The 26,879-nt window shown below is 35.7% G+C and overlaps 2 protein-coding genes across 3 annotated transcripts; one reads left to right on the top strand and one right to left on the bottom strand.

Moving 5' to 3' along the window:
- Positions 1-187: 187 nt before the first annotated feature.
- On the bottom strand, positions 188-15,378 carry LOC139135822 (twinfilin-1-like). 2 transcript variants are annotated; one of them, XM_070703553.1, is made up of 11 exons: positions 15,240-15,378; positions 14,795-15,113; positions 14,324-14,401; positions 11,606-11,656; positions 9,056-9,183; positions 8,398-8,493; positions 7,132-7,362; positions 5,877-6,027; positions 4,843-4,964; positions 3,313-3,427; positions 188-577 (listed from the first exon to the last, which is right to left on the bottom strand). In XM_070703553.1, exons 2-11 carry the CDS (start codon positions 14,952-14,954, stop codon positions 549-551), a joined length of 1,161 nt encoding a protein of 386 aa, XP_070559654.1. In that variant the 5' UTR covers positions 14,955-15,113; positions 15,240-15,378; the 3' UTR covers positions 188-548. The 2 variants fall into 2 exon arrangements, with proteins under 2 accessions (XP_070559654.1, XP_070559653.1); XM_070703552.1 differs by lacking the exon at positions 15,240-15,378 and having other exon boundaries at positions 1,035-3,427.
- On the top strand, positions 15,042-25,950 carry LOC139135820 (uncharacterized). The gene is made up of 8 exons (XM_070703551.1): positions 15,042-15,398; positions 18,474-18,737; positions 19,962-20,073; positions 20,415-20,557; positions 21,131-21,269; positions 21,443-21,584; positions 22,064-22,271; positions 22,666-25,950. Exons 1-8 carry the CDS (start codon positions 15,209-15,211, stop codon positions 24,600-24,602), a joined length of 3,135 nt encoding a protein of 1,044 aa, XP_070559652.1. The 5' UTR covers positions 15,042-15,208; the 3' UTR covers positions 24,603-25,950.
- Positions 25,951-26,879: the final 929 nt, after the last annotated feature.

Raw genomic sequence — 26,879 nt, 5'->3', positions numbered from 1 at the left:
TTTGATGTCAAAATTATTTTGGGAATTTTAATCACCAGTCCATAAAAAAATTCCTCAATATTTTTGCCATCATGTCAGGAAATTTAGGGAACAGTATTTTTTCAATGAACTCATTTGAAAGCATAGATCAAGGACTGTAAATAATGTGTTTCAGAAGGAAAACATATGCTGACACAAGATGCAGAGATTGATTCATTCCTTAGTTTATTGAACTATGACACTGGCATAAAATGTTGCATTTACAACGTTTCACACTGGCTTAAAATATACCTTGGTTTTCTCCGTAACTGATAGTACGGTTTACAGCATACAAAATGCACAGTCTCACAAAATCTAGAGTACAAGACAAGTTTTTCAAGACACCAACATCGTCAATCTGTACAAAAGAGTCCTTTCTTTTGATGTTTATGATTCTCAGTGATGATTTTATTGTCAGATTTTTAGTACTGGAAGACCCCTTTGTTTGCAAGGCTCATCACAGAGCTAGCTACCAACAGTATCTACCATTGGTGGTGAGTCGGTCTCCCTTCTCACTTTTGTCTTCTCTTTCAGATTAAAATGCAAGTTTTTTTGTCGCCTGCATGTAAGAAGAAAAACAAGGTATTAGAAACTAAATTGGGTCAGCCAAGGACACTGGATGCATTTAGTAAGCTATCGGGAGGAGACTGTAATTTTGGGTTCTCAGTTTTGTTTTTACTTCAAAATACTGTACGTAAAATTTGAGCATTTACGTCCGAGATCAGCCGGTTAAAAATGCAATATTTTCAATTGCTTGCAGTTACCTTAGCCATTCCACTTTGAAATGCCATGAATAGGCTGCAACCAAGAGAAGTTTGACTTAGCATGGATAGTAGTAATTTGACAGCCAAAATAGTATGAAAAGTAGGTCCAGAATCAGTCTTGGAAAGGTCAACAAGTGGTGAATTGTCTCACTACAGGAACGTAGTTTCAGTGCATTTTTGTAAGTTATTTAAAGGAGTTGAAAAAGTAGAAATAGAGTATTCAAGAGTTAATGCCTTTAAGCAGTTACTTACAACATTACAGAGACACCAGAGAGATACAACTACATCATGCATTCATTGCCACTATCCACATCGGGTTCTGGTAAGAGGTTCAGACGCCTTGCAAATCTACTTTTACAGCAGCACTTCTTTACGCTGCCCCCTATGGAGGTCAGAGGTCAGAAGTCATATCTGCTGAACACAAACCATTTGCCAGACCTCCCATCATGCAGTGCTTCCTTACATGTAAATTACAATGGTTAACAGGCATGCAGGGGTGACTGCTGAGCGAAAAAAGTAAAGTCAGATTTGTGTATTTTGTTATTGTGAGTCTTTTAAAGGTTTTGCTTGAAATAGATACATTTCACAAGTGTCGACAGAAAGAACACCATAAGCAAAGGCAGAGGTGACGTGGAGAAGATTTTAAAATTCTATGCACAGCCCCGAATAATTTAACAAAGCCTGACAAATTACAGCTAGATCATGCAAATTGCAGAATAATTTCATCAAAAATAATAAACTCACTCTTTCTTGGCAGTTAAAATAATAGCCTTTTTGCTGTGCTCAGAAACTTGGACCGATAAAAAACAGCATAGAAGACAACATAAACACTAAGTGTTTGAAATTTATCACTTTGCTGGATATAATTTGTGTCACTAAGTGAAAGAAACAAAGCTACAAGTTCTACATCATTGCCTGGCAAGTCATCTGAAACTACTAAACACAATTGACAGCATAGAAGCCTTTAAAATTTGCACAGTTCTAATTTTTCCACCTTTTCAAAAAGTTTCAATTTCCAGGTGAGCCATGGAAGTTTTGTCAGCATACCAAACTAATCTTCCGTAAACTTGATGCATCATATTGTTTTAATTCTGACACAAAACATACTGTTTTCGTAAAACATGATACATATTTTTTTCTGACTTGCCACACACCCAGTAACAGCAAAAACTATACTCAACTGCCATTATTAGTTTAGTTTTAGTATTTATTTGAATTTCTTTTGGGTACAGCTTCAAATTTTCAGACGAGCAGAAGAAATCTCAATAGGAATATGACAGGACAAATGATGCTTGAAGTACCGTTTGATAAATTCATGGATAAATTTGATATAATTTTTCACATAATGTTTTCATCATACAAAGATAACACAAGTTTTCCTGAAATATAAGTGGTTATGCCATTATTATACAGCTTCAATTTTCGACTTAAAAAAATCATTCACCTCAACCTTCTACGACTAACTTTTCCGAATTCATATAATATCTATACATGCATAGCTATAAATCTGTGTTTAGGTGTTTAAATATAAACTTTCACTAAATGAGATAATGTAGACTTTGTGGCCAAAAAGATAGCTATGAAACCTGTGACTTGAAACTCTGATGAAAAATTGTTGTACAGAAGGTGTGCCTTCCTGAAAGCTTTTCTATGTGAGGAACATGTTACTTTTTTACAAGCTCAGCTGTCGGACAAAAAATGAACAGATATGGCCGACAACAAATCAGATATAACTAAAAAGTAAATCAAGATAACGGAGATACAAAATATGGACACCTCAAAAAATCACAGCTACATGCAACAGATACAGGCTTTATTCATGATTCAGAACAGTCAAAAATATATATTTCTATGGTATCAGTTACTTTAGGGGTATTTAGGCAGAGCTTTGGTTTCAACAAAATTAAACATCAGATTATTAAGTATTTTACACATTGGAGTTTTTTGCACTTCTGACTAGCCATCTACTTTATTTTTAATGATGTAAAAAAGTTTCAATTTTTAAACACTCCTGAAGCAGTGTAATAATTTTGAATGTCTTTAATCTGCTACTTTGAGTCTCTATAAATAATAGTTTCACCTTTTTATCAATTACAATGCATATTGGTTTTGCAAATTTAAAGAAACCAGGATCAAAGTATAATATGTAATCTTTTCACCAACAGACTATAGGTAATCAAAAGTTCATGGTTTGCAGACATTCTAAAAAATTTTATTCTTCAATTGATGAGTTTGCTGTCAAGTTTCCTTCATGTGAAATTTTCATCCATAATTTACTAAATTATGATCATACATTAGAAAGATTTTACTTCTGATAATCCTACAAAATAATTGAAACAAGGCTCTTGTCTTTTACAACACCTGGGAAAACACTGCCCCTATGATATGCTTGTGATGGACAAAGAATATACACATATCATGCAGTAAGGAGATTTTTTTTCATCATTCAAAAATAAAGCATAAGAGTTCAGGCTAGTGAGAAAGAGTGCAATTTAAGAAGTTGCCTGGGGCTTTGTCAATCTTTTAGCACCTCTACCAGGTGGTCCTTTTGGCTTGGCAAACTTCTCTCTGACGATGGTCTTTTTAGGATGCACTTGATCATATATATTCTCCTCCGTCAGTTCCTTTGCATCGTCAACCTCCATCTGTCAGAAAACAGCAAACTGATGTTCAGTATTGATGTTGGATACAACGTTACTTTCTGGCTGTTCAATTGATAAATTTTATAGAAATGGTATTTGTGGCAGTGCGTATGCACCTTGACCGATAGACTGTAGCCTACTATCTATACTCAACCGGAACAAACTGTGTATTTTTCATGCTTTGTGAAAAAATTATTAATTCCGTAATAATTGAAAATAAAGTCAACTTAACAGCATACATACAACAGTATTATGTAACAGAATTGATATTTGTAGTTTGAAATTAGAGTGAACTCTTCATTAAGACAATTATGCCATTGTTAATCTTCTTGAAAACGAAAGGATGTGGAATTTTTATAAAACTGGGCAAAATACTTGATATACAACAATATATACACATAAAATGTTTCTGTACATTTGTCAAATACATTAAAGGCACATGACCTGCAATTTTTGGCATTATTTTCATGATTTTACATTCAAATTAAAATTTGTTCATAGAAACGTTCTTACTCAGCAATGTTTACTCAAGTATAATTATCCACTGAGTGGGACTGCATGGGGAGGTTTCAGTAAAACAAATAATAAACAGGTGCTACACCCAAATATGGCTGCCTCCATACAACGACATGATAAACAGTGTAAATGCTGCATGTACACATTTGAAACTTTACAAATACAACATGGTGCAACCCACTGAAAAGAGGGGAAAGGGACTCACTCCACTTTGACAAAAAAATCTCAGTTTTTCACTAACACGGCAAGATTTTGAAAATGGCGTGAAATTTAAAATGAACAAAAATATGTTCAATTTCTTGCCTATTCTGCCACAAGCAAACGTTGTTGAGCCATATTAGTGACACTATCGTCCAATTTGTAGATTGCAATGAATATCTGAGGAAATTGGAAGTACCTTGAGGTTGGACAAATTTCGCAGAGTTACAGCTCATGGGCCTTTAAATATACACGTATATATACCAATAAATGCACAAGTACAGTGTATACTTGGCCTGCAAAGATCTGCATTACATATACTCTTGTTCTGCATAGATATACGCTATGTATATCAACACATTATGTTCCATATACAAAGATATATGTTATATAAACCACTAATATTGTATTCCATGTACGTAGACGTAAATATAATGAACATATATCAAGCATTTTGCCCACTGAAATAATTAGCAAATAATTACTGAGAAAGTATGAAAACATGACTTTTTAGCAAACTATGTCTTCACCATTTTATTCTCAATCCCTGTGAACATCTATGATAATAAAACTATGGTAATAATATCTTATTAGGTTAGCTACAAAACTAGGTTGACTGATTCTTACAGTGTGTCGTTACGTATTTGTCTGTCATTCACACTCAATCTCACTCATGTGCATGGTAAGGTGTGAAAATTTGTTACCTTTTTAGCAATGTCCATATTAAGAACTGTTGTCATATCCTCGACGAGGGGTGCTTTACAGCTTGAATACAGCATCCTTTCTTTCACTGAGCACTTGTATCCAGGCATAGTGTAAATGAAAACTAGGGTAAAAGCAACCAAAAACAATGTACAATAACTCCAACAAAAATCTCAAAGAAAGTATGGTTATGATGTACTATTGTGATGAAAAATTCATCATCATCAAAGACTCAGTCATTCAACCCAATTACTTTGTTGCAAAGATAGCATGGATGGACTGTCTAAAATGTCATTTCAGTATTCTCTACATCTTGATTAAATGTCAGCAAGATTGTGATTATTCTCTGGCAATAAAGAAACTGGGATACCAATCTTAAAATTCCATTTTTCGTACAAAATTTGCTCAATTTCTGCCAGTTGCCAGCTGCATGCAATTTTGGAGTTGTGTTGCTGTATTTACTGACAAACCTACAATGTTTTGTCAATGTTATAAAGGGGTAAATTTTTGCAAAAGAGGCCGAGCTGTGTAGCAAACAGGATAGCTATAGGAAAGTTGAATGAGCAATACTAGATATGATTTCACAGCCACAATGTGACAACAGTTGTACACACCTCACGTTTAACAACATGATTTGATCATTGTGCAAACAACAACCATGCTAGTTTTAGCTAGCTTGTATTGAGATTTGTGCTTTGAGCACAGTATAGAATGACTGTGCTTTGAGTGAGCACAGGCAGGGACAATCAACTTGCATGACTATGTGGTAGATATCTACCATTGAACCAGTCACTGGTGTAATATACATAGATTTATCACTACAAGTATAAACGTCACACATGCTATGTCATCTACGTTAAGTCAACCACTAAACGGCATTCTTTTCTGTATTAACTATATCAGTACATGATGCCAAAATGGACTGACCATAACTTACCATGAGACTGACCATAACTTACTATGAGACTGACCATAACTTCCCATGAGACTGACCATAACTTTCTATGAGACTGACCATAACTTACAATGAGACTACCATGAGACTCCAGGTAATCTCCTTCATGAGTGTGTTTGAACAAAAACACATGGTACCTTGGTTGCTGTTCAGGTACCTTGCCTGGCAACTCATCAATGCTGATATTTCCAGACTCCTCTAAAACAATTTTCTCATTCTGTATATCAATACTCTGGAAGCAAATTTAGAAAGTATAGGCATTAATGAAACCCATAAAATTCATGAACTGACATCTTTAACCCTTTGAGCGCCAAAGTCAATTTTTGCCGCCTTTATAAAATGTAACCCACACAATTTTTATCAGATTTTTGATCAAAAACTGGAGCCAATGAAAAGTAATATCCATTTGGTCCAAAATTTGGTCCAAAAATTTCATTAAAAAATTGGTAAAATTTTGCACAAAAAATTTGGTGGGAAAATTTACAGCACTCAAAGGGTGAAGTCTTGTACAGTTGTTGAAACTAGCACCAAGCAAAACTCACATGAACTTTACAGCATACGTGTAGCTCTCACACAACTGTAAATCTGTCGTTGGCTTGTGTTAAATTGTAAGAGGGCATGTGTATAAAGCCATCTGTTTGATGTGAATACCACCATCAGACATGAATGCTCTCCAGTTGATGGTTTACTGATATTCATTTATGTCTTAACCCTCTTTATGTGATTATCACTTAATGTACATCTTGTATGATGAAGCACAAAGCTAAAACATAAAGCATCATAGCAATACATGGATATCATGATCTAGAACATGAAAAGCAAATGGTTTAAAAGGGTTAGGAAGCCATTTTTCTGAAATGGGAGGAACTTCCTCTCAACGGAGGCCTAAGACACAACTTGGCAGGGATCTATAGTACAGCGATTGAGAAGATCCCTTGCAGGTTCAGTTCAACTTGCACCTGTGAAAATTCATCTCTTCAAAGGTCGATACACTTTGCCACCAGATGACCGGTTTGCCTGATGATGCAGTCGGAAAAGGATGTGAAATATTACCACTCAATATACCAATGTGAGTCCTGTGGCCAAGATTTACAATTTACACTACATCATCATAATATTTTACATATTTGAGTTTAAGTAAATATGAATATTAGAATGACATGAATGGCATCGAAGGGTTTTGTTAATTTACTAAATCATGGTTTTCACTGAAAGTCCATTTTGGTCACTCTCATATCAGCTGTTGATCCATGAAGAAATGAAAACATCTACTATTTCTGTAACAGCAACACCAGACACTTTACTTTTACCAATTTTCCCTGTCTCATTTTCTTACCAGTTGTACGTAGTTAATTTCTTTCTTGCTTATGGAAACTAAAGCATCCATTGCTTCTGATGTGATAGGAAAGCTAATACCCTGCAGTGTTTGCTGTTTGGCGTCGATGCCTTTTGCACTGTCTGCCTCTTGTGCTCTGATCAGCTGAAGTTCTTCCTCGGCATACGTTAGGGGAGGTGGAGCATTCTTGGATTCCAGATGTTTCATGTAACCTGCATATGAAACGTCTTCCTGTAAGAATATTGGGAAAGTGTTGGCAAAAAGCAAAGAATTCCGGAAGCAGTGTCACACAGATAGACTCAAATTCCAGATGATGAACGAAAGCATACCAGATGTTCTCCATCTCTAACAATATATCTTTTGACTTGTTGACAAATCATAGTAAATGTCATAAAATAACCCTCTCTGGCAACAGCAGGCTTTGGATAGAAGAAATAATCATGTTAAAGGGAAAATAAGCTGTAACCTGTGGCAAGTTTTTCAGTATTCTGCTTCTATATATCAACTACCGTGTCTGACCCTAATCTGTTTGTCATGCTGAAATTTTGAATATTCTTTTTGTCAACACAGCTTGTATGTGTGTAGTGATCATTGTTTATTGTTTACAAATGAATTCTAGTCTGGACTTGAATACAATATTCAACAATAACAACGGAGATTATACTCATATAGGTTGTGTTGATATGCTAAATACTTGGCATTAAAATACAGTTTAGGGATTCAATGCCGAAAGTGTAGGGAAACCTCAAAACAAAAGTTCTGAAAAAATAGCGAAAAGATACAGCTTATGGAGCTTTAAGTTAGCATGCTCCTTGGGGATAGATATTCGGACTGTCAAATTTTTAGACTATTTTGGTTTACCACTTGTGATGCTCATTTTGAACCTCATAGTATGACTGAAGTTTCACAGACTTACAATTGAGGAAATTGAAAATTCAGATTTTTGTCACCGAGTTAACCCAGGAGTGGCAGCCACTTTGAATTTCAAGAGTAAGTAAAATATTGGGTAATCCGTCTAATGCAAACTTTTGCATGGTGAGCCCTGATTTTTGTTTTTGATTATGAAGGGAATGATTTAAAGTTTTCTTACAGAAAGTTTGAGCAAAGTGTAAGTCTTTCAATTTGGAAGCGCATACTGCCTTAAGCACACTTCACTAACTTTTTGTGTACACTGTATGGTTACAAGTTCAAGTACCATTACAAAACAGTCAACTGACAAGAAACGTAAACTTATAACACAAAACAAGACAAGAATTATGTGCTTACCGGGACGCTTCCAAAGAATTCCTCTTTGATATGACCTCCACCAAATTCCATTTTTAAAGTTGCTTTACTACCTGCATACAACATTTTTTCACGGACCTAGAATCAAGAAGAAACACTTAGAGCATTGCAGTGTCTTCTAGATAGATACTTCATGAAGAACAGTGCAACTTATCATTCCAGACATGGTTTTGTTGATTCTATTTCGGAATCAAACATGCCAAACTTTCTGCAACACTCAACTGTTAATTAGAATTAAAAAGAATTGTTAAAAATATGAAGAAATTATCAAACACTGATATGATGATATATTTAAAAGTTTGAAAATGCCAATGGTAAACATGTAAAGTGGTTTGGGCAGACTAGAAGCAATTGGCTGACATTTCAGACAATACAGGTACTTAATTGAAAACAAGAAAAAAAACATGGTGGTCAACCTCTTTCACTTCAAGAGTGAAAAAATTAGATATACCTTTTGCTTTGCATGAATAGCTGCCGACACACAAAAAATATTTGCTTTATGCAAATCTCAGGTAGTAAATATTGGCGTTACAACAAAGAGCAGTTTGTGAATGTGAGAGCGTATCCATGAGTTTCCACAATGTAACATAATGTATTGAAACCAAATGCTTCAATTGAAACAAAGATTCTTGAGCCTTACCGGAGCTTTGTCAGGTATGTAGAATATCAGCAGCCATTCAAAGCCTTGGTTGTTTGTTGTGTCTAATCTGTATAAAATGTAACAGGCTTTCTTTTCTTCCACAAGTGGCACCACTACATTGTCAAAATCTAGTTTTTTTGGTCAAGGAAAACGCTCATGACAATATAGTTGTTTTATGGATATGAAGTCATTACTCCTACTATTTCAATTGTATAACATCTTTTTTAAACACTTTTGATCAAATCAATCAGTCCTTTTTCCTTGCAGGGGATAAAGTTTGTTTGATGTGATGTGTTGTCTCTTTTAAAGGCAATTGATGGTAAGGTTGCAAATGTTTACATCTGAAATATACTATCATATCAAGTACTGTAGAAGTGTTTACTTGAATTTCACATATCTTTGAAGAGCAATCAATAGCAACATTCAACGTAATTTAACTAGGTAAAGAAAAGGACTAAGTACAAAACTATAAATTTTGTTTGAACTTAAGATAAAGCCTGCAATCTTACCGGGCTGAAAGCCTTTCCACTGAATGCACATGACTAGAGTTTCTTATATTTGTGATGTTTTTTGCACCTTAGGGAAATGACAAATATGAGGAATTTTGATTTCTAATGTTGACAATCAGAAAGGGAATATTTCACGAGTATCATTGATCACCATGGCAATATGTTTTGAACTTGAAGTGCTTCACACTAACACTTGAGACACTAACAAACTAACACTATAAGAAATGCATCGAGTGAGTAGTAAAAATGTCATTTATATTCAAAATTCAAATACGTGAGATAGTGAGGTCTGTCCTTGAAGCATCAATTTGTGACTAGAGTATGAACTTGAAGCACCAGCAATATCTCCACAAAATAGTGAAATGAAATCTTGAAATCCATGCAAACTGTAGAGTGATGCAAAACCATGATTACATCACATGGGTACAAAACTAGATGGGCGGAATCACAGTACTGTTCATTTCCCATGATTCATTGTGATTTGTAACCTTGGAGATTCCTAAGTGACTCTACCATTTCTCCAATTTGTAGACAAATTCATAGACTAGTTGTCAAAGTGTTGAAAACATACTTTTAAGCACACAATTATTCTCAATTCTCATTTTAATGAAGGAGATAGCATTTTTGTAAAATTTTCCTCTGATTGTGTCTTCAGCCATACAGAATAATGTGATGGAAAGTATGGAGACTAGTTGCACCTGTTTTATGAATAGGAGGATATTGATTTTTTCAAATGGAAATGACAAAAGAAATTTCTCAGAGAATGACCCCTTCAGTTTGTCATAACTTGCTGCCTAAAAGTATGGCATTTGTAGTACGTAAAGAATGTGACTTTTATGTTTGTTTAATGGTTATGTGGAAACTTTCGCTCAAATATCAAAACGTACTTTTACTAGATATTATTTAACAATTATTTTGATCCTTCACATTATTGCTTATATGCAGAACTGAAAAAGTTATTAGATAAGTAACCTTCAACGATACAAATCAGAGAGAATTGTGGGTAATTTATTGTACTGTGCGGTAATAAAGACCACAATGTGATGACATAATAGACTGACCTGTCTCTACATTGACTCTTAATCAGTAACAAAGTCTAATTACCCGTTTTCCTGCCAGACAATATCACTTACATCAGCCAAGTCAGTAAAAAGTGGTATTGAGCCAAGACATGATGTATTTTCACCCAATTGGCTTGCTCCGTCATAGCATCTTTAGTCAAAAAAAATCAAGTTTATAGTATTTATGTTTTCAACAGCTTTCAAATGTACAGTATTATGTTAAAATACACCATATGGAATATGTTGTGTTTCATTAATTTTAACCATCTTATGGTTAACCATCTGATGGTGAAATATGGACTTGGCAGGAAAAGGGTTAAAGAAAGTGGCATAAATTATATAAGTACTTGTCTGTGCACTTTCATACTGGCAAGATATCTGAATGGTTTTCATCACTTTTAGAATTCATAGAATTTCTTGCATTTGGCCAATATTAACAAGTGGTACACTTCCACGATTTTCTTTGAAATCATTTTCTCTTGTCACCGAAATACGGTGATGAGCAAGCAACAAGGAAAGTGTTCTGAACTGGACAGTGCTGCTAATGAAATTGTACATGGCTACAAAATCACCTCTGAAACTGTGAAACATTTCACCGAGTGGTTGGTAAAAAATCTTGGGCAGCACAGGTATCGTATTGTAATGCACAGTCACTATGATTCTTCATGATAAAATCATGGTCACACATGGTGTACTTTTCTTAAACAGTTTCCATTCGATGAAGTAATGCTTTCACTGTGATGCAAGATGTTCACTCTACACCAGAAAAAGACAGCGTGACTCATCAATTTTTCATGTTGAATACAGTAATACAAAGGCCATTTCATAGACACACATCACCTTGACTATAGTTGTTGAATGACTAAAACACATTAACATGGTGCACAAACCATTCATCTTGCAATTCCATTCTGCATGCACATAAATCTATATGGAGTCAATGCTGCATGCATTTTTTTCTATGGTGTGAAAAAGGATACCCTCTTCCCACGTTCCACTCTTTTCAGCATTGCTTGCAAGAACGAGTTGCTCTGTGGAGGGGTGAGTAGATAATAAACCATTAATTTTAATAGAAATGTCAGTTTCTTGTGATTTCATTTTGATGGTTCGGTTGTTGTATTGCTACACGTACATGACAAACTTTACCACTGGATTCTTGTTTGTTTGCAGAGATAACTGTGGCAGCAATGTAACGCAATATAATGTAAGAAAATTGCAGTCAATGACGAATTGATCATGCCTGCATCATAACTAACCATGCAAAAATATTAAATAAAAGCAAAATAAGTTAAAACATGCAACCAAAACAGCCTGGAAGAAAACCTATGAATCATTTTCAAACACACTCCACCCACTAAATCCACCCAATCCCAAATTTCCCTCTGCAGGGATCAAATTTTGCCATAGAAAATGAAGGGGTTCTACCATCAATGCTTGGTGAAAGGGATAATACATAGCAAGTTGATGGGAAAATCCAGGCATGATGATGAGCAGGGAATATATGTCATGTCAAAGTTGCGATATTTTTAATTGTAATTTTCAACTGCCTTTTTCCAGATACCCTTTTTAACCTTTTGAGCACTGGAATTTTTCCCACCAAAATTTTAGTGCAACATTTTACCAATTTTTATGAATTTTTCTGTAATTGTTATGATGATTTTGGATCAAAGGGACATAACTTTTCATTTTTTATCAAAATTTTGGGAAAATCTCAGAACAACTGTCTGGATCTGAAAAACCATACCTTTCTGTTTTATTACGTCTAAAATTTTATCCTTGAACAGAGGAAATGCTCGATAAAGATGTAACAGTTGCATAAAGTCTCCACATTCAAATAATATTGTATTCTCAATTATACATCCACAAATAATGGTATGCTTTGAATTTCAAAGAGGATGTTAATACATGTAATAACACACAACTTGTTTTCTAGTGATGCAATAGTTTTCTGAAATAATTTCCTCTTGATAAACTATATGTACACCCTTCACTTTAAGGTTCAATGATCTCTAATCTGCTATGGAAAAGCAGTTGTCACTGACCGCAGAATTTTAATTGACAGGAAAACGAGGAGTTGCATTGTATAATTCCTTTCAATGGTAATTCATGTAATAAATCAGCAATGAATCCATTTGTAAAAGAATAGCTTTGAAGTCAACACCATCAAATATAAACTTCTCTATGTTATTTTCGTCTATAGGTGTGTATAAGGAAGTTGTTGCTGTAAAGATCAATATACATTCTTCAGATGACTCTACCTTCAGAATATATGTGAATGGCCCCCCACCATCGGTGATGGAGGGACTGTGATGTGCTTACAGTCTTAAATTTGCCTCTCTTTACTTCAATGAAATATTATGACGCAGTGTAAACAATGATCAACTAAATTTATAGACAGTATTTTAGACCACCATGATAATAGGTATGAAGTTCCTACCGGTATGATTCTCTGTAAATTTCAATACTACTGTATAGAACACAGGGATGGGATTAAAGAGAGTAAAATGTGGCACAATGTTTTATCAATAAAGAGTAGCTTTTTTACAATTTAGCATTATATTCTATTTTTTAATTTTGACAAACATTTTCTTTGAAGCAAAATGTGAATGGAATGCACACATTGCCAAATATTTATTGAGCATCAGACTGCTGTAACAATACCTCTTATCATATGGCACCTCCATATGACAAATATTGCTATTCACATGCAAACACTAGTCTTTTATTTGAATTTTCCTGGGAAAAATAACATGACACCTGTGTCCTTGCATTACAAAAACATGTATGTGGAACCAAACAAGGAAACTGTCTTTTCAATGAAGGTATTATTGAATGAGGGCATACCAAAGTTGTTAAAGCAATATTTCTCCTTTTTGTGATTGATTTGACTGCAATAGTATTTAGCAATTGGAATATGTTATACATGATGTCACTTGGCACAGACATTTTCTACACACCACAATGGTACATACCAGTGCAAAGTTCATGTACCTGACTGTGTTTGGTCTTTCAACATAAACTTGGGAAGTAAACTGACAAAAATTGTCAAATGTTGTAATAAGAGTTATGGTTACTGACCATTTCAATTTTTAAAGTAATGATGAACTATTTAAGTCCAATGGAAAAACTTACCACTTCTCCTAAGAACTACACACTCTCTATCCATGTAAGATTTACTAAGTTATCAGCCAGAGTAAAGAAAAGTAGGCTGGAATAACTATGTTCCTATTTACATCCAAGATTTTCAATTTGTGTACATTTTTTTAATTTGAAAGCTGATTGTCGGAAAATTTCTCTTTATTTAATTGTTAATTTGAAATGCTCATTTTTGATCACTGTGAATCATAAGTACCCTCCACATAACTTTAGGTTTATGTTTATTTTGTAATTGATAATTAAAAACTGCTGGCTTAGCTCTTGTTACCAATTCAATCACAACCGCAGTAAACAGGATGTGTCTAACATAAATGTATGTGTCATATTAATCTCATGCATATACGAAGTTCACAAAATGTTTTGTTCACATTTATTTTTACTGGTTTCAGTTTTGAACACGGAGGCCACATAATAAGTACTTGGTTGAAGCAATTAATCATTGATACAGGTCCCTGCCCCTTCCTTTGGTAGGTTCAACAACCACTCAAGAAAAAAACAGTTGTCGTTAATTGTTGGACTGGCTAAATAAATTCTTTACTTACCATTTTCGATATGTATTTTAATTAATCTTTGTGAACCATCTTTACTCTTTGCAAAGAAGTCTAACAGATCTTTAGAACCTGTAATAAAAGTTGTAAATTTATGAGAAAAGTTTGACTGACAGTTTTCATATGCACCTTTATTACACAGAGTGTCACTGTAAAGTGTTTCTGTTTGTGATTTTGTATATCATGAGATCTGAACAGTCGTTTCGGCGTTTTAATAAGTTTGATACAGAATACACAAAATGTGGTTAATAATACTGTCTAGACTTGGTACACACCGCCAATTATAGAAAGCGTGATTCAGAGAAGTAGCCTTGAGCTGCATGTTGCCCGTATAGACATATATGGTGATGCCGGTGTGTCATTGAGAGGCTCAGCTGAGACCGGTGAAAACGCTCCGCCAAAATTTAGATGGATCTCTTTGACTGTTTAAAATTAAAGAAATCGCTGAATACGTTGTCTACTTACATGTTATGCCAGTTTGATGAGACATTTCGCCCTTGTTGATCTCTAAAACACAGCACTCACCGGCCTTTCGAATGGGTGTTTCCTCACTGGCTACACTACAGGAGGAAGTGCTCGCCCGATGACAACCCGGAAGTAATTTGATTGAGCTTACCAAGGGCATTCATCAATAAAACGAGCTAGTTGATTTGTAGCTGCGACGGCACAGACAGCGTCGCTGGCCAATGGCATTACCTTTCATAAAATGATTAGGTCGAGCTGAATGCATCGTGACGTTTGTGAAGAACGTCGTCGGCACGTCTCTTTCCCATGCTGTAATCACCTAAAAAGATGGAAAGATTTCTGCAAGTTTATCATAAAAAATTCAGGGCACATCGAAGGATTTAAAATACGTTCGTACGGAAAGGACAATTCCTAATGGAAGGGCCTCGAACTGCGCATAACATACACGAGCGACAAAGGACCACTGATGTTCTTGTCCGAGAAAATGTTGACTTCGCTGGTTTGTTGTTGACCGATGTTGTCCAACGAGGTCTAGCAAATGCTGGCTTTGAGAGACCGTCTCCAATTCAACTGAAGGCTATTCCGCTCGGACGATGTGGTCTAGGTAAATAAGTTTTGTTTGTTTTTTCTTCGGTAACATCCACTCAAGAAGGGCCCTCAGGCTCAAGTCTCGTGCAGTAGTGTTCGTGCTGCCACACGGGTCACGATGAAATCTCTGATGTGTGTTGAAGTTGTCGTGCCAAGTTTTCGAAATTCCTTGCATTCTATCTTACAAATCATGCCTACGAGTCGATTCTCTATTTCACACTTTTTGCGAAATATACTTGTGACAACCATCGTTACATGTTACGAGCAAAAACTTCAGCTTTTTTTTTCAAAAAGAAGCTTTGGAGTTTGGTGCGGTGAAGGGCTTCCGACAGAATTAATGAATCTTACCGAAAGAGGGCAGTAGTTCTGAAACCGGCTATTGGGATGAATCTTAATTTATACTGTGACAGACTGACATCAATATCAATAAACATTTTTTTTAAATTTATTTTTGAGTGTTAAAGTATGATTTATTCATTTACTGTCACGTTATCATCTCACTGTTGTTCCACCAAATCTACGAACAGTTGAGTTGCACACAACAGTGCTACAGATGAGTTGAGTCTTTTAGGCAGCCGTCGTAATTTATAAACTGGGATTTTTTTTATTTTGTTTTTTGATTTTTTGATTTTTTTTGGGAGGGTGACCTATAAAATGATGGGCTGCATTAAAGTGTGGTAGGAAAAAATATAACTAAACAGGGGGTTTCCCCACCAGGAGGGGGAGGGGAGACCCCCCTCCTGACCTGGATTGTGTATTCAGTGCTTTGTAGCCGACTGATTGTAAAACACACAGTGAAGTGACAAATTACTGTAACCTATCAGCGAACAAGACCCAGTATTAGTTCACAGATGATTGAGACTTTGTTCGGTAATTACCAAGGCACTTGTGTAATTCAACTCAAACTTTACATCTGATCTGCCAGACTGGCTGCTGTAAGATGACGGATGGCAATGTGTAAACTCAGCTATCAGCAACTGACAGCTCCGGTGATAACATAGACCAATTTGTGACATGAGTCAAGGCATTCCAAGGCATTCAACAATGTACTGAAATCAAAAATTACTGAACAAGGTGATAAAAATGAGGCACGTAACAAATACAGCATGCAATGCTGAAAACCTTGAAATTGCCAAAAAAATCTCAGTGAATTCAGTGGACATTGTCTTGTTGCAAAGTCCCACTCTTAATTAATGAAATTCAAAAAGTCAGGTAGAAGTGCCTTTGATTGTGTCTTTTTACTAGTATGAATAAGACAGCACAGAAAAACCCTGTATTTAAAGTAACAAACTTGTTCTGTTTTAAGCTATTTTCATTGATTTTTTTTTATACAAAAAGTAGTAAAAAAATGTAGTTTGACTTCTTCAAACATGCAGATTGCTGAAATACTGGTCAACTTAGCACACCCTCAAAGTGACATATTTTACAGTCTGCACCGAAAATTCAAGTTATTGTACATCTGTCACCGTGCATTACTGAATATACACCATTACATAAAATTTGGACCTCTCATGCAAAGTTTTGTAATGAAATATTAATTGGTGGATATAGATAGGGATAGAAGCTTTCCCATATGTTGCGGCAATGTTTGTTTCTCAGAGGAAAGCAAGTCCGAATAAGAAAAAAATCTATTTTGTCCAGGGGTTACAAAGGAAATAATCTGTTTGCATTCATCAAAGGGGTAATTTTTGACTCTTTTGCAGTTATATAACATTGCGCATATTTTATTGTTGTCAAAACGTTAAAAAGAGCAACTCTCATTTCTTCTACAATTCATCATTCATTATCCCTTTTGTTTTATTAGGGAATGCCTTCTCATTGATCATTTCCTGTCACATAATAGTTTATGGCAGGCACTCTGATTGTTCTTTGTTACTGTGTGTATACATTGCCATCCACTAAGCTTATGCAAGCAGAGCCAATGTCAAGTTTGAGTTAAAATGCACAAGTGCCTTGGTAACTACATATCAAAACCACAATAATCTTGCTCAGTAATTTGCTAGTTTGCTTTCTGGTTGATTTGTAAGCTTACTGTAATAATGCAATGATTACAAACGTAGTTTAAAACTGTCCCTGTATTTTCTTCTCGTGATATGCATGCTGTTATTGTGGCTCACTGAAAGAGGATGCTGGGAGAGTTTTTCTTGGTATAGATTCGGTGTTAATTATTATACATGTACAAACATCAAAATGTGTAAATTTGTGTTTGATGCACTGCTTTGACAGTATGACTTGGCTGGTAGGGGTCAGATTCGGTTTATTATTCTATATGTCACCAAATGAGTTTATTTCAACATTATATTTGGAAAAGTTTGCCCCTCAGAGTCTGGTCATTGCTTCAATGCTGCTTGTATCTTTATCAAATATGTTACATGTTTTCATGTTTATAAACACTCAATTTCCATCAAAGCTGCCTCAGTATTCTGTGGCAGTCAAATAAAATAAAAGGTTAATTCTCAAGCAATCATAGAAAATCAGCTTTGATAATGTTATTTTGAAATAATGTAACAATGGTGTAAAAGCAAGCAGTTACCTTAATACTAAGAAATGTAATTTTTGTCTAACAGAGAAGTTTTGACAATCAATGCAGAGAAGTCAAACCTGTCAAACAGCCGTTCTGAGTTGATCTCCAAATGCCAACAGGAAAACACATTTTTGATAAACTTCCTTCTAGCCAGTTACCATAAATTGTTTGAACCTACTTGATGTACCGGTATTTATGTAAACACCCTAGAAAATATGAAATAGATCAACATATCTTCTGCAATATCGGATGTGATGTCTGGCCCACTTTTTCACTGCAGAGTTAATGCTAAATTCATATGAATGTTCCAACATAGATATAGTCATCTATGTGTTTTCCTGCAAGCAATGTTATATGCTGATAGGTATAATACACTGTAAATGTAAAAATACTCTCATTTTGGAAATTTTCCTGATAACTTCAATATAATTTTTGCATGCAGAGTTGTAAAACCATCATAAAATAAAGATTTAATTGGAAAGACATGTTCCAAATATTCATTTTTTATGAGTTATGTTAAAGGAAGCAACTCACCAATTTTCCACCATATTTATTCAATTCTTCCAGATTTGATTGTTCAGGCCAAGTCTGGTACCGGCAAGACTTGCGTGTTCAGCGTCATAGCTCTGGAAAGCCTGCAGCTGGACAGCAACAGTACCCAAGTGTTGATATTGGCACCAACTAGAGAGATAGCTGTACAAATTCAAGACGTGATACTGTCAATTGGAAGCGCTGTGCCAAAGCTTAGATGCCATGTCTTCATTGGAGGTCTGCCCCTTGCACAAGACAAGGTCAAGCTTCAAAAGTGTCATGTTGCCGTGGGAACTCCAGGTAGGTGATTTCTAAAATAAAGAGGACTGCATACACAATGTCATTATTGTATGACTTTTATAAGAATGATGACATGTCTGTAAGAAGTTCCTCTTCAAGTGTATAATTATTTTGACAGTTATATTGTTTTCTGTAGGAATACTTTGTACCAATCCCTTTGGAAATCAAGAATAAAAATCAAGGATCATCATGGTAAAAGAGAACTAATTTACCCAATGCTTTCTGACACTTCAAATTCAAAATGGCCATCATCCCTATGTAAACTCAATGGGAAAAATAAAATTGTTGATTTTCACAAAAACAAGATAGTAAAAATTTTATGTACTCATAAACCGTAAGGAGACTCATCACAAGTGGTAGATCAGAAAAGTATTATAAAAGTTTGAGTGTCCAAATATCTGTCACTGAGGCGTACTCTACCTCAGTGTCTTTGAGATGTTTGAGCAGAGATACTTACGAAATAATAGAAAAGGAAAGATTGCAGTCGTATGTAAGTGTCCACTGACCAATAGTTGTAGTCTACTTTAGGCTTTTTCTTGTTCTCAAAGTCACAGTTTAGAATTACTTAGGTGTGCCAACATTGCATATAAATTCATGCCAAATAGTTTCACATATTGTTTGGTAATGTGGCTGTAAGTTGCAGCCAAGCAAGGACAGATTCTTTTTTGAAATCACTAATAAGTACTTCAGTATCAGCATGAAACAATTTCACAGCATAAGACACCAAATTTCCCTGCCCTAGTGACCTTGATGATGTGTTACAGTTTACTTTGAATAGTTCGGTCTGCCGTCTCTCAGTAATCTTTCTCTTACATGTCCTAGTGTAGATGTTATGGCAGCACTACCATAGTTGTGGGGCAAACATTTTGAACTTTTACTGCCAGACAATATTTCATACAAATGGGTGAAGAATTTTTGACCATCCCCAAAAGCAGAAAGACATTTTTGACTTTTCGTGCTTACCGGTCAAAATAAGTATGCCATTATGAGTGAAATAACTTGGATAGTGTGATTTTAGTGTATCCAGTAATGATTGAAATGTGAAAATAAATAACCAGCTTTCTTGCATCTCTGTGAAATGAAAACTCAGAAAATGGAGCAAAACCTTAAATTGCAAAAATCAAATCCCATTGAAGTTAAGTGTCATAAATTACATTTTAGTGTCTAGTGTTGCAAATAAAGATAGAATGTTCTAATCATACAAAATATTCATGACTGTCACAGGTCGAATTAAGCAACTTATAGAGGAAGACTGTATTAATACAAACACAATCCGACTTTTTGTCCTGGATGAAGCAGATAAACTTCTGGATGACAAGTTCAAGGAACAAATCAAGTAAGTGTTTGAATGTTGTGAAAGATACCCTTAAGGTTCACCCCTATTCCCTGTGGACAGATCCACAATAACTATCAACAACAATGGCTTTGGGCCAAACCATTTGTGGTTTGGACACTCTAGAAAACTACACACAGTCAGTCATCTTGGAAATAGTCCAAATGGCATCTTATAATGTACCATCAGAGCCATTCCAGTCAGTAATCATTCCAATACCATAAAAATTCTGGATTTTCTGGAACGACAAGTATTTTCTGTGATTATTATGATGTTAGATAAAAGGATAATGTATTGTATATTTGCAATGAGGAGATATTTACAACAGGTGTTTTTTGCCATAGTTGGATCTACTCGGCCCTTCCTGACAGCAAACAGATGCTAGCACTGTCGGCAACCTACCCAGAATACCTTGCACAGCAGCTGACTTCCTACATGAGGGACCCCGTATTTGTGAGGTTGAACCCTAAAGATCTAGCTCTGCAAGGTAAGAGAGAATTTTTTCACCGTGAACAGCATAGACTTATCATATATCTTGTACACTCAACCAATATATTTCATGACATCACCATTGTCTGTAAACGATTGCTGTAAACAGTTAAGGCTCCCTCTTTGTGGTCACTTTTTAAGGGGCAGCTCTTAATCCCTGGTTTTTGCATTAGTGGCTGATTACATTGACTGTTTATATGATTTCAGTCCTTTGTTCTCCTTTGAAAGTTGTGCACAGTCAGTCAATTTGCTCAGAGTTAAAGCTGATGAGGAACCTGCCCATTTAATTAAGAGGTTTGCTCTATTCAATCAAATCAAAATCGGTAGCTCTATTCCTGTCCTACAATATATCTATGAAAGTGCTTGCTATTAAGTGTGGCTATCGATCACCTATAGTACCTACAGCATATCCATTGAGAACAGTGCAGTGTGGAACTGAGACAAGCATTGTGGGGTTTAAAAGTTAGAAACAGTCATGTCATTGGTTTTGTCAAAGTTATTGACAGTGATAGTTTATCTCAATAATTACTGTATACTGACAGAGATAGTTACCTTATTTTCTGTTATCCAGGTCTGGTACAGTATTGCAAAGTTGTACCATATCATTCCGTACCACATAAACAGTTTGACATCAAAGTCCAGCACCTACTGAAACTGTTGAGTCAAGTAACTTTCAACCAGTGTTTGGTCTTTTCAAACTACCAAACAAGGCAAGTATCATCATTTGAATTTTTTTTAAGGAAAAACACTCAAACTGTGTTGTTTTGAGTGTAACAAATCATAGTTTCTGTTTGAAGTGTGTGAAAATGTTTGGTGTCTGATGGGAGTTATTGTCATTTAGTTCATGAAATCAAAATGTTGATAGAGACTTCTTTCCCCCCAGAGCCCAAAACTTATCTGACTACCTATGCAGCAAAGGTTGGCCCAGTACCTACATTGCTGGAAGTCAAGATCAAAGTCAAAGACTCCAAGCAATGTCCATGTTGAAGAAGTTCCAGTGCAGAGTCCTTATATCCACTGATCTGGTGAGTGAAAACTTGACTTGTTCATTTGATTGTGGATATTGTACCTGTGTTTGCCATGTCATATACTAACATGAATATCGTCAAAATCTGGGCTATAGGATGATTTGCCCACAGCTTGTTGGAAAATGTAGTACCAATGATAATAGGATTTGTGTAGCTGCAAAATTGTAGCTCTGTGGTGAGGCGGTCAGTGAGTTTTGTTTTTTTTGTGACGTCACTCACCAGTAGCGCTACAATGCTAAAAAATTACCAACATTAGTACAAGACAAGGCCAACAGGTTCCTCACTGATTGTACAAGCAATATCATGCAATGAATTTTTGAAATTTGTGTGAAGTTTTTTACTTGTTACCTGTGACATGATATCATGTTGGAAGTTTCTCATGTACTTATTTTCCTTTTCACAGTATAGCCTTTTGTACTGATGTGTATAAAATGTTGGTTAGAATTTCCATGATAATTCAATTTTCCTCATTTCAGACTGCCAGAGGCATTGACGCTGAAAGAGTCAATCTTGTAGTTAACTTAGATGTACCCTATGATTCCAAGACATACCTACACCGCATTGGAAGGGCAGGCAGATTTGGTACGCAGGGCATTGCAGTCACATATACTGCACAGGGTGCAGAGTACAAACAACTTCAGAGTATTCGCCGTGAGTGTCACATCGCAATGAAGCTAATTCCAGGTAAGTGTTACTTTGATACCACCAGTACCCTTTGCAGTGTTTTGATACCACCAGTACCCTTTGCAGTGTTTTGATACCACTGGTATCCTGTGTAGTGCTACTAATTCCTTTTCATATGTTGATTGTTTGTGTGCTTTGTTTGTTTGTTTGTTTATCTATTTGTCTGTGTTTTCACTTTTTATTTTTTGGATTGTTTCAAAATATCATTGTAAAAACACTGACAAAAAAAGTAAAGCAGAGATGAAAAAGCCAAGCAGCAATTGAGGAGCAGTGCAATTGCAAAAGGAATTACATACTTTGGTAGAATCAGTTTACAGCATGTGCTGTACTTTTGTATTAAAATCAGTCTTAAAAAAGACATTTTCTCACTATTTGTCTGTTTATTTATTCATAGAAACAATTACAAGTGATTTCATCAGCAAGGAAAACACTGACAGCCTTGAAGAGCTTTCATCCGGGGATGAAGATGTAGAGACACAAAAGCAGAATGGATTCAGTGCTTTACAAAACCAAGTCCAGCCAAGCAGACTGACTTCAAAGCAACAATGTGACATTTCAGCAAAAGATAGGCAGATTTCCAAAGATACAGACACTATTATGTCCAGTAGAAAGAATATTTCAAAAAATACAACAATTGGACAGTCTACAGAAGTTAATAGTTTGCTAAGTGTTACCTCCAGTCATTTAAGTAGTTTTCATGATGTCACAGAAGGTACGCTTCCACGAAAGTCCAATGGCAACACCCGCTATTCTCACATTGCAAATGGGATAGGACATCATCGTGAAAAGACTGTTGAAAAGATCAAGAAAAGTAAAAAAATTACCAGTTCTAAAGTCAGAGGTAGAACACAAGATACTGGCTGTCAAACTGAAACAGTTTTAGATCATACAGATCTGTGCCTAGGAGTTATCAAGCCATTGCATATAGCTATGAGAAAGAATAAACACTCCAAACTCACTGTGAATTATCAGAATGCAGTCAAAGATTTCAAAGATTTTTTGGAAACTCAGGACACTGACTTTATCTCATGGAAGAGATTTTATGAGCAGGAAGATGAAGAGATAACAAATGTGACAAAGAGAAGTGATGATGACTTGATGAGCAGTGATGTGGCAGTACAAGGCACTCAACAATTACAATCAGATGCTGACAAAGTAACTTGTGGAAGAATAGACAGAAACTCTCATGATACAAATGATGATATTGACACATGTGATGCTTCCGTGATGAATGACCATGGAATTACAGATTATGGAAGAGATCTTACAGGTCACAGAGGATTGGAATTTGAAGAGATTCTTGCTGCAAACACTGACAAATTATCTCATCTCCAAGTTTGTGACAGTGATGGCATGAAGTATGGTGATAATGATACTATAATCACAGCAGTACAGAGTACACCATTGAATTATGAAGACTCAGATAAAATCAAGTCCAGCAAAAGCGTATCGTTTCTGTTACAACAATGTTTGAACAGTGATGAAGAGGAGGCAAAGTCAAATGATGTCACAGAAGTCAAAGATGAAAAACTCCGCAGAGACATATGGGATCTGCAAAGTTTAGAAAAATATAATTTCGCACAGCAAGCTAGACATGAACTTAGTGAGGGAAGAATCTCAGACATGAATGATTTTCAAAGTGTAAATACAACCAAAGACAGTAAAGTCATCACAAAGAATATTGGCAGTGATGATAATGATAATGAAGATGATTGCAGAGCTAATGATAAGGATTATCATCGTCATGATGATGTTCATAGCGATGATTATGATGATGATGATGATGATGATGATGATAGTGATGATGATCATGATGATGATGATGATGATGATGATGATGATGTTTGTGACAGAAATGATGAAGAAATCTATGAGGAAGAGGAATGGGAGGACACATACTATGCAAAGGCTGGGAATTATCACAGTGTTCCTGAGTTTCCTAATTCCCAAGACCAGTACCAATATTACCATACACCTTACCAGTACATGTACCCCAATCAGAATATTTATCCATATACAGCAGGGCAATGGAATAATGACATGTACAGTGCACAGCATGTACCAACAGAATCAGGGGATCAAAATGGCTGGCCATGCTATCAAACTGCCAATGAACCATACAACGACAGTGAGTTTCAGCAACCGTCATCTTATGGAGTGCCCGATACAAGTCAGTATGGATGGGAACAACCACACAGCACTGGTAACAGTGGGGATCAGATGTTAGAATGGTATGACCCTTACCTATACCAGGCATGGGTACAAGCTTACCAAGCTCAGTGCTACTATAATCAGTTTGTAGCTCCACCATGGCAGTATGGATATTGGTAGACAGCAAGTACTGTGTGACAGCTGCAGCAATGGTTCTGACATACATCACTGACATCAATAACTTTTCAGGAAAACATTGCTACATGTACAAAAGCCTTCAAGGAGTTACAGACACTTTGCCAATGCTAGATCAATCTTATCTGCCCAGTACAAATCCATCATTACTGATTAAATCTTGCCTTTTCCTGGTATCAGCTTTCATACCAAAGTTTACATCGTTGTATATCAGAGACTGTCCAGGGATGCAGAAAATAGCCGCCAGCCAGCAAAAACAACCTCTTGTTTGCTAAAATTTGCCAGCTGTGAAAATTTAGTTTCAGTAAAAACTCAAGACATTTTGCACAAACTTTGTGCGCTCACACACCACTTGTAACCGCCTATACTTTCATTTTTGCCACGTGTAACCAAAATTTTCTACATCCCTGCTGTCAAATTGGAGCATCCTACTGTTTTCATGGTCTATTGTACTGCAGCAACCAATGACAAAGCTGTATTGAGTTAGTTACAAGTCACCCTATGAAGTTTGCGAGTGTACTGTATACTGCCACACACATACATGTACAAACAGCTCTGTACTGCATTGTAAAGGTAGAATGTGCCGCAGAGACAGATATTTGGACTCTCAAATACTTTATCAATTTTCTGAGACCTTGACCTTGATTTTTGTTGGAAACCTCCACTTGAAATTAATTGTGATTAGAATATAAGTTTGAAATGAATTATCACTCTCATTTGTCTTTTTTGACCCTTCCTTACACTCAAAATGTACCCAAGGGATGTTTTCTTTTCCTGTGCATAATTTTGAAACTGATGCAGTGGCACTATATCATCATGCATTGAACAAATGAAGTAACATGGGTAAACAGTCAAATTAATAGAGGAAAAAAATTTTGAAAATTACAAATAAAACTGAAAGGGAGAGTTTTCAGATTATACGTACTGCCTGTGTAAGCTGTTTATAGGGAATGGAGGATAAACAGGTTACAACTCCCAGCCTATACAAAGTGCGATGTGTGGTTACTTAACAGAGACTCAGTACCGTATGTTGTAGTTGTGTTACATTCATTGGATGGCTCTGGATTTCACTTCCAGATATTGTCAAGCATTCCATCCCAGTGAATGGCACTGGACATCACTTCCGGAAAGGGATGAGCATTCCATCCCTTCAATCAAATTGAGGTTATGATACCACGTCGACAAACAAACAAAACATGTACAGTGGATTGTAAAATGTGCAAGTTTTGGTAATAAAGTGCATGTTCCGTAGAGCAGCATTGTTTTCACTGTCAAGGTCAAGTTGTGGTAGCCATAGTGTGAAAGTGATGTTGTCTCATGAGCTCTAAAGTAACCTCCTTGGTGTGAAAATAAAGCAATATTGCCTTTTTATGTGACAATCTGACCTTTATCTTGCCAGACAATATCACTTCCCCATCTACCAAGCCAGTGAGAGAAAAGCAATATCAAGCCAAAACCAGGCATGTTTTCACCTGCTTGGCTTAGTATGTTGTGGCAGGTTTAGTCAGTAAAATCATGTTTACAAAATCCAAGTTTTCAGGGGCTTTCAAATATTCAAGTGTTTGATAAAATGTAACCAATGGGACATGTTATGCAACACTGGTTTTCAAGCCCCACTAGCTGTATCTTTTAGCATTATTTTTGTGATTTTACTTTCAAGGTAATATAAGTTTGTGAGAATGCACTAATTTAGGTGTGTGTATACACTTATTATTAACTCCCCGCTGGGACTGTATATGCAATTTTGTACAAGATAAGGATTACACTGCAATTAAATTTTTGCCCAAACACTAAATAGCAGCCCCATGAGGAAAAGCAAAAACTGTTGATACTGTGCATATCTGCACTATAACATTCATATAAACTGCACTTAGTCCAATGTAATGCATAGGGATGAATGTTTTCAACTGTGACATTGTATGTTCTGTTTCCTTTGTAATATTTCAATTTTTGAAATTAGCCGGAAATCAAAATGACTATTGAAATTTGAATCTACTTGTCAAATGTTTCACAGAGGAATGGTTTCCTAATGCATTATAAGCTCATATCCCTTCAGAGGGTAGAATTCAGAGAAAACCAGGAGAGAATAGGAAGATATTTTGAGGTCAACAAATTTCAAGAGTTACAGCCAGTGAGGCTTTAACCAACTTGATCTTGACAGACTCATTTTGCAGGGTAAGGGTTTTAGCATTACAGCATTGTGAAAGAAAAAACCATCTAGTATATTGTCATTTTTGGATGAAATCTTTATTCAATCAATCT

The sequence above is a fragment of the Ptychodera flava genome, chromosome 6, assembly GCF_041260155.1.
Source record: "Ptychodera flava strain L36383 chromosome 6, AS_Pfla_20210202, whole genome shotgun sequence".
NCBI classification, from domain to species: Eukaryota; Metazoa; Hemichordata; class Enteropneusta; family Ptychoderidae; genus Ptychodera; species Ptychodera flava.
Note: the sequence above shows the minus strand (reverse complement) of the source record. Positions and strands in the feature narration are given on the sequence as shown.